General features: G+C 35.3%; 1 protein-coding gene across 1 annotated transcript; it reads right to left on the bottom strand.

Moving 5' to 3' along the window:
- Window positions 1–505: 505 nt before the first annotated feature.
- Window positions 506–1,084, bottom strand: LOC111915162 (uncharacterized). The gene has a single exon (XM_023910839.1). The coding sequence runs from the start codon at window positions 1,082–1,084 to the stop codon at window positions 506–508; it is 579 nt and encodes a 192-aa protein (XP_023766607.1).
- Between the last annotated feature and the right edge of the window lie 12,724 nt (window positions 1,085–13,808).

Raw genomic sequence — 13,808 nt, forward strand, 5'->3', positions numbered from 1 at the left:
AACAATAAGATTTTACAGCAAAAAAACTAACTTATCCAGAAATTAACTCTAAAAATAAATGATTAAAAAGAGTCCACTCCAGTTTCATATTATGGTATAGATTCTGATAGATCTATCGAATGCTATTAAATAACCATATGATCATCTAAGTGATTTATAAAGTGGGCATAATTTTATTCATATATTAGTATCTCCTTAATTAAATCCTGTGTATAACTTATTAAAAAGCCTCAACTGAGTCATCAGTGATAGCAGCTTAAATATACTTTATTGTAAACAATGTATTTGAAATTTGATCAATCTGGATGTTCAACTGTGATGTTTATACGGTCAAGATCACTAAGAAATGCATTAATAAACAAGCAATAAAAGTTTAAATCAAATGATTTCGGGATATATTTTTAATTCACTATAATAATTTGTCTGGTGATTTTCACGCAGCCGAGGCAAAAAATGAAGAAAGAAACACCTACTCCAATTACAAATATACTAACAAGAAATCTCTCTAGAAAGCTTCCAAAGCAGCTCCTATGGCAAAAAGCTCACCATCAAGACATGTATTCTGACTGCAATCACTATGGCAGCACCCACATCTTTCATCCCATTTGTTCTTCCTCTTTCTTTCTATCAAATCTACTCCACAACGAAAAGGTGTTTCAATCTTCATAGCCATACGAACAGAAGGTGCTTTCACGTCTTTTTTCTTGGATTTCAGGATCACCCATCTCTCCATTTGCATGTTAGGCGACTCAAAAACATCTCTCCAGGACAGTTCAGTTCTTCCAACTAGTTGAGACCCTCTAAACATGGCTGCTGTATTACTCCTCCAACGAAGCTCCAAGACAATTGTTCCGTGAATGATCATGTCCATGGATTGCTTCGTCCCGATGCAGTCCAAGGAGAATGATTCGTTCATAGAAAATTCTTTGTTTGGAGATACTTCTCGGCTATCTAAACGAACCCTTTTGTTGTTTCCAGCAGAAAGATAGCATCTAACAAAGAAGTAACCACTGGAGTTGGTAGCTTGGATGTTTTTAGTATTCATAATCTTCAATTCACAGTGAAGAGCTTTTAGTGCCTCCATTTTTGTATGTTTGGAATGTAGTTTGTATGTTCTTTGGTGTCTAAGAATAATGTTGTGGTCTGTCCATATATATAGTTGGCGGTAACCCAAAATCTATTATAATAGTCCACAAAATCAACCGACCCCAACTAGCACTTGTGATTGAATATCTAGTGCAAATTAAATATGGTTTGAGGATCTTGAAATCTTTAATTACCATTATGTTTATCTAATAAATCCTGCAAAATAATAAACATAGAAGGTTTCCAAATAGATAAAGATCAGATCACCACAGATCTTGTATTCAAATATTGCTATCACCTAGATGAATTTTCTCGACCCATATAGAAAAAGCAAAACCAAATGAAAAAAATCGAAAAATCCAACCACGAACAGTTTTGAATTTTATATTTAAAAGAACCCCAATTTTCGGTGTACTTCAGTAAATGAAGAAAAAAACTAACCGGTCTATATAGGTTTTAATATGTTAGATATCAACTAAATTTAGACGGTTAGGATTTAGAGTTTATTTTCACTTTTATTTTTATTTTTACTTGAAACCCAAAAGTTGTAGACTTGTAGTAGTTGTTTAATATACACTTTTAAGTGCTGGTTCATGTCTAAAGTGGGTTTTCTTAGTTCTTTTATTCAAAAGAGACTAGTGAATGGATGTAATAACTCGTACCCACTATATATTTTGTAGTTCCATTATAATATTTGAAACAACTCCTACCCACAACTTATTTATTAAGATCATGATTTCTTTGGATTCACATAAATTTTCCAAGATAAGAACCCGGAGCTGGAACCCCCTTTAAATTATTTGTTTATCATTAACTAGTATGGACACATTGAGTCGGCCATATGGGAAAATTGGTGATAGTTTTCAAGAAAAAAAAAGTGTTACGAACTTGTATGAGTATTTAATAAATAATGCAGGAAACGGAAAAATCAACAAAAAAACAGGATATTGTTATAAAAATATGATAAAAAACAAGATATCTTATAGATAAAGAAAGACATGAGAATAAAGAGAACTGTATTCCAATATTTGTAATGAATCAAACTTTACAATACATAATATTCCAACAAAGAAGATGAAAGGTGATGTATGATATGAATGCTCATTATAGTGGTGCATAACTACACTCATAAAACTCATAATATTGTTTCATATAATGTTCACTAATTATGGAGAGTAATGAGGAATACGGAGAATCCAGTAGTCTTTCATTAAATAATAATTCATAACACTCCCCCTTGAATGACGATTGTATTATGCCTCGTTAAAACCTTAATCGGTAAAACCTCATGGGAAAAATCGTTTATTAAGGAAAAAGAGTACATGATTAATAATAGATATTGGAAACAATTGTCTCGTTAAAAACCTTGCTAAGAAAACCCAGTAGGAAAAACATAGCTAAGGAAAAGAGTATAATATGTTTCCAATTCCTCCTGATTAGCACATCACATGATTTTTGTGAAGCACCGCATAGCAATGTTTCATACCATCTTTTCAAATTTCGATGTAGGAAGTGCTTTACTAAACCAATCAGGAAAGTTGTTACTGGATTGGATTTTCTAGATGTTGATGCACCACTCTTTTTGAAGATCATGAGTGAAAAAAACTTTGGTGATATATGCTTGAGTCTGTCTCTTTTGATAAATCCTTCCTTGAATGGAGCTATACAAGTTGTATTATCTTCATATACTATGGTTGGAACATCCCTGTTAGAAGTTAGACCATAATTCTTGCAAATGTATTGAGTTAAATTTCTTAACGAAATACATTGATGACTTGCCTTATAAACTGCTATTATCTCTGCATGGTTACAATAAGTAGCAACTAAAGTTTGTTTAACAAAATGACAAGTAATTACGTTACCTCCACAAGTGAATAAATAACCTGTTTTGGGATCGAGCTTTGTGTGGATCAGATAAATATCCAGCATCTTGAAGATATCAAAGAATGTGTTTGACTCTATTCCAATATCTTCTTGTTGGACAAGAACTATATCTTGCTAATAAGTTTACAGCAAAAGATTTATCAGGTCTTGTATTAATAATAAGATATATTAGTGCACCACTAGCACTAAGATATAGTTCTTCGGGAACAAGAAGATTTTCATGTTTTTTTATAATGTTGAAATTGGTCCTTTTGGCATCTAAGTGCCTTACCACCTTCGGGTTACTCATAGATGTGAGTTATTCATATAAAACCTTTTTAGCACATTTTCTAGATATTAATGTACAAAAACTCCATTTTTGAGTGCTTAATTTGAAGACCCAAATAGAATTTCATCTTAGCAAGATCATTCATTTCAACAATTTCTTTCAAACAAGAAATGACCTTTTCCAATTCTTTAGGAGTTCCAATTATGTTCAAATCATCTACAATAACATCAATTATGATAAATTCTTGTCTGGATCTTTTTATGAATACACATGGGCTTAATGGATCATTTTTGTAGCACTCTTTCAACAGAAATGTACTAAAACAAATGAAGCACATACACCCAGATTGTTTCAATCTATACAAAGATTTATTTAATTTTACCAAATATACTTCATGAGAATAAGAAATTTGTGCTTCTGGCACCTTAAACCCTTCTGTGATTTTCATATAAATATCATTTTCAAGTGAACCATATAAATAGACGATAAATACATCCATTAGACACATCTCTAGTTTTGCGTATGTTGTTAAACTTATAAAATAACTGAATGTATTTGCATCAACTACCGGATAATACGTTTCTTCATAATCAATTTCGGGCCTTTGGGTAAAACCTTATGCAAGAAATATTGCTTTATATCTCACAACTTCATTTTTCTCGTTTCTTTTGCGCACAAATACCCATTCGTGTCCCACTGTTCTTATTCTGTTTGGTGTACGAACTATAGGTCCAAAAACTTTTCGTTGGGTAAGAGAATTAAACTCTTTATTTATTTCATCTTTCCATTTCATTTTCGAGAATTTTTATCTTTGGAACCGGCTAATCTTCCACGTTTCAGGCGTGCCTAAGATTCATTTGCAGTTGTATTTTTTTTCTTCTGGGATATCAATTCTTACTGGAGTATGTATAGCTAGTAAATGAGACTTTTTTACTCACTTAGGGTCAGTAAATGCTTCTAGCAATTGATTTGCCACATTTTGTACATGAATTATCTTTTTTATTTCAAGTTCACATTGACTTGAACGATGATCTAAAACTAAAAGTGACAATTCCTTTCAAGAAATTTTTTTTCCAGCTTCTTTATTTCTCCCCCTAATGTTGGAAAGTATGATTCTTCAAAATAATAATCATCAAATATAGCTGTAAATAAATCTCCAATTGATGATTTTAAATATTTTACTATAGATGGAGATTCATATCCAACATAAATTATCATTCTTCTTGAGGACCCATTTTTGTGAAGTGAGGTGGAGAAATGGGTACATAAATTGTACATCCAAACATCCTTGGATGGTAAATATTTGGATCCTAACCGCAAACCAGTTGAATAGGGGAGAAATCAGGATAACTAGTTGGCATTATGCATATAAGTGATGTTGCATGTAAAATTTCATGCCCTTATGTTGATTAGGAAGTTTATAATGCATTAGTAATGGTCTTGCAATTAATTAAAGGTATTTGATTAACGACTTAGCTAAACCATTTTGTGTACGAACATATGCAACATGATGTTCAATAGTTATCCTAATCGACATGCAATAATCATTAAAAGCTTATGATGTAAATTCTCCAACATTGTCAAGTCAAATTTTCATAATTGGGTAATCAGGAAAATGTGCCCTTAGGCTGATTATTTATGCAAGTAATCTTGCAAAAACCAAATTACAACTAGACAACAAGCACACATGTGACCATCTAGTTGACTCGTCAATTAAAACCATAAAATATCTAAATGGTCCACATGGTGTTGGATGAATTAGTCCATATATATCCTCTTGAATTCTTCGTAAGAAACTAAGACTTTCATACCCAACTTTGTTCAATGATGGACTGGAAATTAATTTTCCTTGAGAGCATGCAACACAAGACAATTCATTATCTTGAAAAATCTTCTGATTTCTCAAGGAATGACCACTTGAAGTTTCATTTATTCTACATACCATAATTGATCCGGGATGGCCCAACCGGTCATGCCAAACTATGAAGGTAATATCATACCTTTTTTATTTTCAATAGCATGAATCATTGTAATATTTTTATAGTACAATCCGGAGGACAATACTGGTAATTTTTCCAAAAAAACTTTTCTTATCCGATATCATTTTTGTAATGTTGAGATAATTTTTATTACCATCATTAGTTGTTTCAATAGGATATCCGTTAGACCGAATATCCTTAAAACTTAATAAATTTCTTGGTGATTTTAATAAAATAATGCATCACCAGTTCTAATTATTGATAGTTATGGTAATATCATATTCGCTCTTCCGGAGCCTTCAATCTTGGTGATTTAAACGAAAATAATGCATCACTAATTTGTAATTAGTGTCCCTTGTTGTAATATTATATTCGCTCTTTCGGAGCCTTCAATCATTTTTGCATTACCTGTTATTATATTAACATTTGCTTCTCTAATTGATAAGTAAGCAAAATACTTTTCATTATAAAAAATGTTATGTGTTATTGCATTGTCTACAAGAAATATATATTCATTATTTCTTTTGCGAATATCCATATTTCTTTTCAATAAATAAATACAACATAAGAAACATTCGACTTAGAGAAATAAATTCATATTTTATTTCATTGATAAGATTGTGATGGCATTATTTCTCACAATATGAATATGACATAAAAACATAATAAATGACATGAAACAAAACTACACATTATTCTGATCAATCACCATCCATATCACCACTTGTCCCTTCTAGGTAGACAAGAAAATCGACAACATCCAAATGTGTCATTTCTGGTTGATCTTCATGAATATCACTTTGAATAAAATTTGTTTTGATATTTTATTTTTCTTTAGATTTTAGATAAGTTTGATAAATATCAACAAATTGCTTTGGTAAGCGGCATGTACAAGACTAATGATCGGTCATTCCACATCAGTGACATACATTTTTAACTTTTTTTCCTTCACCACTTTATCATTAGGATGCGGATTTTTGCTATTTTCGAACTTCTGGTGGTTACTTGTAATCTTGTTATTTTTATAATAATTATGATAACCGCCACGACCTCGGTTAGACCCATGACTATTATGATTATATGATGTTGCATTCACTTCCGGGAATGCACTAGAACTGGTCGGGATTGATTGGTGATTTTTCATCAATAACTTATTTTTTTTATTTAGCCACAAGAAGACAAGAGATTAATTCAAATTCTTTTTTAAATCTTTCTCACGATATTGCTGTTGCAAGAGCATGTTAGTGGCATGGAAAGTAGAGAAAGTTTTCTCTAGCATAACATAGATTTCCATAGTGAAAATACTAATCAAAATAAAGACTTGTATCTTAAGGAATTCTTAGTTAATAAATTTCATAAAATAATATGTAATCATTGTACATATGAAATTATAAAAAATAGATACCTGAAAATAACAAGAACGATAAAGAGTTAGAACTCTATGGTAGAGTTGTGCTGATAACGTGTTATAAAATATGATCAAATAACAAGATACATTATAGATAAAGAAAGACATGAGAATAAAGAGAACTTTTATTGCAACATTTGTGATGAAATCATCAAACTTTACAATACATAATATTCACTATTTATACTAGACAAAGAAGATGAAAGGTGATGTATGATATGAATGCCCATTATAGTGGTGCATAACTATACTCATAAAACTCATAATAATATTTGCTATAATGTTTACTAATTATGGAGAGTAATGGGAAATACAGAGAATCCAATAGTCATTCACTAAATAATAATTCATAACAGATATTAATGAGTTTGTCTTCAAAAACTAAATAGGCGAGAAGGGTCAGAATACACAATCCTTCGACTAATTTTTTAATATTATAGAGAAATAAGGAAATTTTGTGAACTTCTAATGACAAAATTATTCTATTTCTAGTGATGACGAATCACATAAATAGTTTAAACTCAAAAGTTTTTGATAAAAAGAAATTGTTACATCTTCAAAGAACATCCCGCAAACGAAATTGCTGCAGATTCATGTTAGACAATATAAAGGAGTGATGTGGAACTATACTAATGTGCACCGTATATCTAGAACAAGTTTTTACTTGAGTATTTCTAATAAAAAGAAATTGTTGTCTTCAAGGAACACTCTGCAATGAAATTTTTTCTATAAACACATATTATGTTTGAATATTTTTCATCCAATTATTAATAAGAAGTTTATATTTGTCAACCGACGTAAATAAAGATTTTCTAAGAAATGTCAAGTTATGACATTTTAGCCCAATAATATTAGTATCATTATTTACCACTTTCTTACCGATGTTAGATCCAAACCTATCTGGCAGTTTAACATCTTTTATAAATTGACAAAAGAGTTTTCAGCTAAGTTTCTTGAATGAGTATCTTGTATGGGGTTTAGTTAACTCGTCACCCCTTCTTTGCAACCATTTACTACATCGTATATTTAGATTTATCAAGTCATTATGTGCATTTGATGTGTCTTTACTCTTATCGTTCATTAGAGGAGTGACCAACACAGTCTCGATTATATTTTTCTCATATACATCACAACAATATTGTAATGTCCCAAAAATTATTAGTGAAAAAATTTCTTTTCAGTTAGACACATAATCATTCATTATTATAAAAATCCAATCAGAGTATAGAACATGTCATACAATCATCAGAATACAAAATAGGGTCATAGAATGCAGACCACTAGTGGATACAATGCGATCATGCCTGGCACGTCCTTTCGAACCAAAAGTACCTGAAACCATAAACATAAAACTGTAAGCACAAAGCTTAGTGAGTTTCCTCAAAATACCCCATAATAAAACATACATAAGAATACGAAGCTACACTAGGTCTATTTCACCCCTGAGTTTATTTCAACTCCTTCGGTATATTTCATTCGATACAGGTCTATTTCACCCTAAGTCTATTTCAACTACTTCGATATCTTTCAACCAGTACGGGTCTATTTCACCCCGAGTCTATTTCAACTCCATCGGTATCTTTCAACCGATACGCATCTATTTCACCGCTACATCTAAGCATACAGTCAAAACAACAAGAGTCACAAAGACAACAAGAACATACAGACATATCAGCAACCGTCACAAAGACAACTATCATCTTACAAACATAATCTAGTGGGTTGATATTAGTGGCTTTGACCCCCGCATGTATAATGAAGAGACTTACCTCCCAGTCGATGCTCAGTTGTTACTTCTCTCACTTCAAGAAATATTGAGGCTATGCACCACCTATACAATTACACAAGGTATACCCTCAACTCTTCTTCTGAAACTAAGAGTTTGACTAAATGTCAACTCAAGTCAATAGTCAATGGTCACTGTTATCTTTAGTCAACCGCCATACTGTGGCCTTCCTTGGCCATGTCGTGGCCATAATACGATCGACAGACGGGCATTTCCTAGTCGTCAAACCGTAGTGGCTAAAGGTCACTCCGTGGGCATTGGGTTTCCAACAACTTAATGGCTTAAACCATTTTCCTTGATTACAAGAGTTCTAAAGCTCAAATCTGGTATGAAAGATGGTCTAAAAGGATAAATTTTCCAACTTTATCCATTAGAACCTCTCTAAATATCAAAATCCCAAACCCTAGGTCCAAATAAGGTTAAATACCATAATATCATAACTAATAAGCCCTTATTTAGAAAAGGTCCATCACCCCCCCCCCTTTCTCCCCCCACTCCAAAAGAGTTTCTAATACTAGATCTAGTAAAGATGGGTGTTGTGTGGACATGCATGTCCAATGCATGTCTTGATGCCATAATGGATCCAAAATGTGGATTTGTGATAAAAATCTCAGGCATTGCTCAAAAACTTAACTATACATGAAATCTAAACCCATAATCATACTAAATGTTCCAAAGATTCACAAATTTGCAACCTTTATAGAGTCTCACCATTCCAACTATCAAGATTAAGAAGATTAAGGGTTAAAATTCAAGATCTAGGAATCTACTATGATAAAAATCGAGTCTTCGACACTTACAAAGGTCCAGAAGAATGCTAGTGTAACGTCCCAACTCCCAGGTATAATCTTTATATATTTTAATTATGAGTTAATTGAGCAACTTGACGAGTAGGTGCCCCAACTCATCGAGTAGAGTCGAATTGGCCACGTTGGTTTTACAACCAACTCGGCGAGTTGGTGCTGTGAGTGGAAACCCTAATCTTCCAGGTATGTTTCCTATTTAAAGGGCCTTAAGCCCTCATTTCCGCCTCAGCAGCCACCCAACTCGACGAGTAGGTGCCCCAACTCATCGAGTGGAGTCGAATTGGCCACGTTGGTTTTACAACCAACTCGGCGAGTTGGTGCTGTGAGTGGAAACCCTAATCTTCCAGGTATGTTTCCTATTTAAAGGGCCTTAAGCCCTCATTTCCGCCTCAGCAGCCACCCAACTCCCCTATGTGAAACCCTAATTGATCAGATTGATTTGTCTGTGTGTGTGAGAGAGAGAGAGAGAGAGAGAGAGAGAGGTTAAATTGAGTGGTTTTGTGCATCTTTGGAAGGAGATTTGGAGAGCTTGGTGTGTTTGATCCAGGAACAGGCTGTAGATCTATAATTCTTCAGTGATTAGCTTTTGTGTAAAGGTAAAAAGCTTCTATCTTGACTTTTGCTTTGGGAGATCTTAGTTTAGGGAGGTTTTTAGTGTTTTCTCCCATCCATCTTTTGACAATGAGTTATTTGAGCATATCATCAGGTTGAAAACTCGGATCTGGACTATAGGAGGACTTGTGAGCCCAAAGATCCGAGCTTTATTGAGCTAGAGACAAGATTTTGTGCATCTAACCCTTGTTGGAGTTTGTATTTGCATTATGAGCCTAATATGCCATGAATGAACGTAAAAGCTTGTAGCTTTACGTGACATTAGAGCCTTAGGAGGCTCGACTAGAGTTTGGATTTGTAGACCTACCTTAAGACGTCTGAATGAGAATACAGACTAAAAGGACACGCCGAGTCAATGATCTGGCTCGACGAGTCGGTTAGGGTTTTCCCCGATGAGTCTGGACATGGGTAACTTGGCAAGTTGATGAGACAACTCGATGAGTTAAGTTGGATTTTCACGACATTTCAAAGGAAATGAGGGGACTCGACGAGTCACATAGATGCACTTGGCGATTCGGTTCAACATGGATTGTTGACTCGAGTGTTGAGTTTCTGTTAACTTTAGGGTTTGGTCATGACAGGGATTATGGGGACCATGGAGGGGTAAAATGGTCTTTTAACCATTCCAAGAGTTTGAGAGAGAAAATAACTTAGTTTATTTAGAGTTGTGATTTCAGTGTTAATTAGAGGTAATTATCCTATGTGTTAGGCGGAGGCTAGTTCGAGATTCGTGTACAAGGATATTTGCTTGCTTGCTTAAGAGGTGAGTCTTCTCGCTATACTTACCTAGAGTGGTACTCTTTGTGTGAACGGAGGGTGTTATGTGCTTCTATTGAGTATTGTGATATCCTGCATTATGTCTTTTTGATTTATTTTGTGTATTATTCTGAGCTTACTGTTTTAGGACTGGAGGGTCCACCCGAGTTGTGGGACCGGAGGGTCCCACTAAGACATATTGATTGGAGGGTCTTATTTGAGCGTAGCCATGAGAGGATAATGAGATATGTGTGGTATTTGGGGAACTCACTAAGCTTTGTGCTTACCGTGTTATGTCTTATGTGTTTCAGGTACTTCTCAGGATCACGAAAAGGCACCGACTTGATTGTACACACACGACACGCATATATGTTTGGAGGATCCTGGATTGTGTTTTTTTAAAACAACTTATTAACATGTACTTTTGACAATTCGATATTTTTGGGAATTATGAGATTGTGTTAATGAGATTAATTGTGATTTTAAATGAAGAAAAGTGTTTGAAAATTTACGATGTTACAAGTTGGTATCAGAGCCTTGGTTTGAGGGATTCGGATGTACCTTTGGGTGTGTCTGGACTCAAATTGAGGATTTATGAGAAATTTTCAAAATAAATGATTTTTATAAAAATGAGTAAGAGTTTTAAAGAGAAAAATGAGTTGGAGCAATGTGTACAATAAGCTAGAGCCCGAACAGTGATTTCCCAAAATACCCTTACTTATTGTGTTATGAGATATTTATGAGATGTTAGGGACGCATGCTAGAACATATGCTAGGTATTTAATATTTAGGGAAAGAGTTGCCTGAATTGTGATGTCTTAGCCTAGGAGTTACTGCTAGTTGTTACTTGCCTTGAGTATGTGCTGAGTAGGAGTTTTTAGTAGGAATCACTTAGAGAGAGAGAGAGAGAGTTTTAAGTTGAGGGATAATCTATGAGAGATACCAAGATGAGCATATGAGGGGTCTACTGAGAGAGTAGTCAGTTATGCGTGAGAGATAGAGTATGTGTGAATTGGGATTCTAGGAGGAGGAGTAGGGGTGACTACAGGTTCATTTGGAAGGTAGTATTGGGCCCATACTACTGAAAGCACCGGATATGTATGCAACCCAAGTAAGATTCATGAGGATGCTAAGTAACACGTTGGGACGAATGATCGAGTGTGAGTATGCTCGAGCGAGTCTCTGATGATTTGTATGTTGTGTTTTAGAGTCATCATGGTGGGTACACACCATAACCCCGGGAGCAGTGGGACTAGTGATGAGGAGATACGCAGGATGATTCATGAGGAGGTGGCTGCAGCCATTCGAGAGGCGATATGTTGTTGTTACTGAGGCGGCTGCGACTGCAGCCACTGCAGCTGTCGCTGCTACTAGGCCATAGGGAGGTGGCTCGTTGTTGTTCCATGAGTTCAGCAACACGAAGCCACCAGAGTTTGATGGGACACAAGATCTTATTGCTGCTATGAGGTGGATCTCTGACATTGATGGATGTTTTTATACTTGTTCATGCCCAGATCATTTGAGAGTTCAGTTTACGTTGAACTAGCTTCGCTTGGGAGCGAAGGACTGGTGGAAGTTTGCGTTGAAACAGCCAAGGCATCGTATCTCCTGGCTCCACCAGAGATGTAGGAGTTTTTTATGCAGCTTCAAGAACTGCTAGACAGGGGTTTTATTCGCCTGAGCAGCTCTCCATGGGGAGTACTGATTTTGTTTCTGAACAAGTAGGACAGTTCATATAAAATGTGTATTGATTACTGGGAGTTGAATAAGCTAAATATGAATAATTGTTACCCACTTTTGAGGAATGATGACTTGTTTGATCAGCTTTATGGTGCATATTGTTTTTTCAAGATTAATTTGCGATCAAGATGTTGGATCGGTCTATGATTGTACTCATTGATGATATCTTGGTCTGCTCTAAGACTAAGGAGCAACATGAGGAGCCTTTGCGAGAGGTGTTGGGGACTCTAAGGAGGGAGATGCTTTATGCCAAATTCTCCAAATGTGAGTTCTGGTTGCGCGAGGTGCATTTCTTGGGGCAGATCGTCAACTAGAAAAGTATCTTGGTTGACCTGCCAAAGGTCGAGGCTATGATGCGATGGGAGGTTCTGAAGACCGCATCTCAGATCCGGAGTTTCTTATGTCTCATAGGGTATTATCGAAGATTCGTCCAACATTTCTCCATGATTGCAGTGCATTTGACCCATTTAATAAAAAAGAATGTGACCTTTCGGTGTGGTCCTGATTAGCAGTTTGCTTTTGAGAAACAGAGGCAGAGATTGCGTGTGGCCCCTACTCTCGTGCTTCATAAGGTTTTGTATGACTTCGTGGTTTGTTTTGGCGCCTCTATTTCAGGTTTTAGAGTTGTTCTTATGCATAGGGTCCATGTGATTTCTTACGATTTGAGGCAGTTGAAGCCTCATGAAGCAAACTACCCAAAGCATGACTTACGGTTGGCTGGCATGGTTTTTTCCCTCAAGATTTGGATACACTATCTGTATAGGGTTTCGTGTACTATGTACACAAACCACAAGAGTTTAATGTACTTGGTGCACCAGCCTAATCTGAATATGTGGCAGTGGAGTTGTTTGGATGTGTTAAAGGACTGTGATTGTGAGATCCTGTAACACCGTAGGAAGGCCAATGTGGTGGCCAATGCTTTCAGCCGTAAGGCGATGAGTTCTTCTATTAGAGATATTTGTTTCAGGATGGTTGTCACATCACCTTTGTTTGATTTGATCAAGAAGGATCAGGTGGAGGGATTGAAAAAGGAAATTTGGAAGGTCGAGCGGATCAGGGGACAAATTCACTTATTTGTTAGAGACAGTCATGGTTGTTGACTAGGTGTGGAAGAGTTTGGGTTTGGCATCAGGTGGGGTAACACAGACAATTCTAGAGGAGGCACATAAGTCAATGTTTTCTATCCATTTGGGGCCACAAAGATGTACTGAGATCTAAGATTAAGCTATTAGTGGCCATTTATAAAGAGGGAGATAGCTTGGTTTGTTGAGCGGTGCTTGACTTATAGGAAATTCAAGGTCGAGCATCAGAGAACCCATAGCAAGATGCAGCCCTCACTTATCCTCATGTGGAAGTAAGAAGAGATTACTATGGATTTCATTACAAATTTATGAAGGACAACATGTGGTGTTCATTCTATTTTTATCATTGCTGATAGACTAACCAAGAGTATGCATTTCATATTAATTGCTGAGAGCATATC

This window comes from Lactuca sativa, chromosome 5, assembly GCF_002870075.4.
Source record: "Lactuca sativa cultivar Salinas chromosome 5, Lsat_Salinas_v11, whole genome shotgun sequence".
Lineage (NCBI taxonomy): Eukaryota > Viridiplantae > Streptophyta > Magnoliopsida > Asterales > Asteraceae > Lactuca > Lactuca sativa.

Coding starts and splice junctions, on each gene's coding strand:
- LOC111915162 (XM_023910839.1), bottom strand. CDS start 1,084: ATGGAGGCACTAAAAGCTCTTCACTGTGAATTGAAGATTATGAATACT.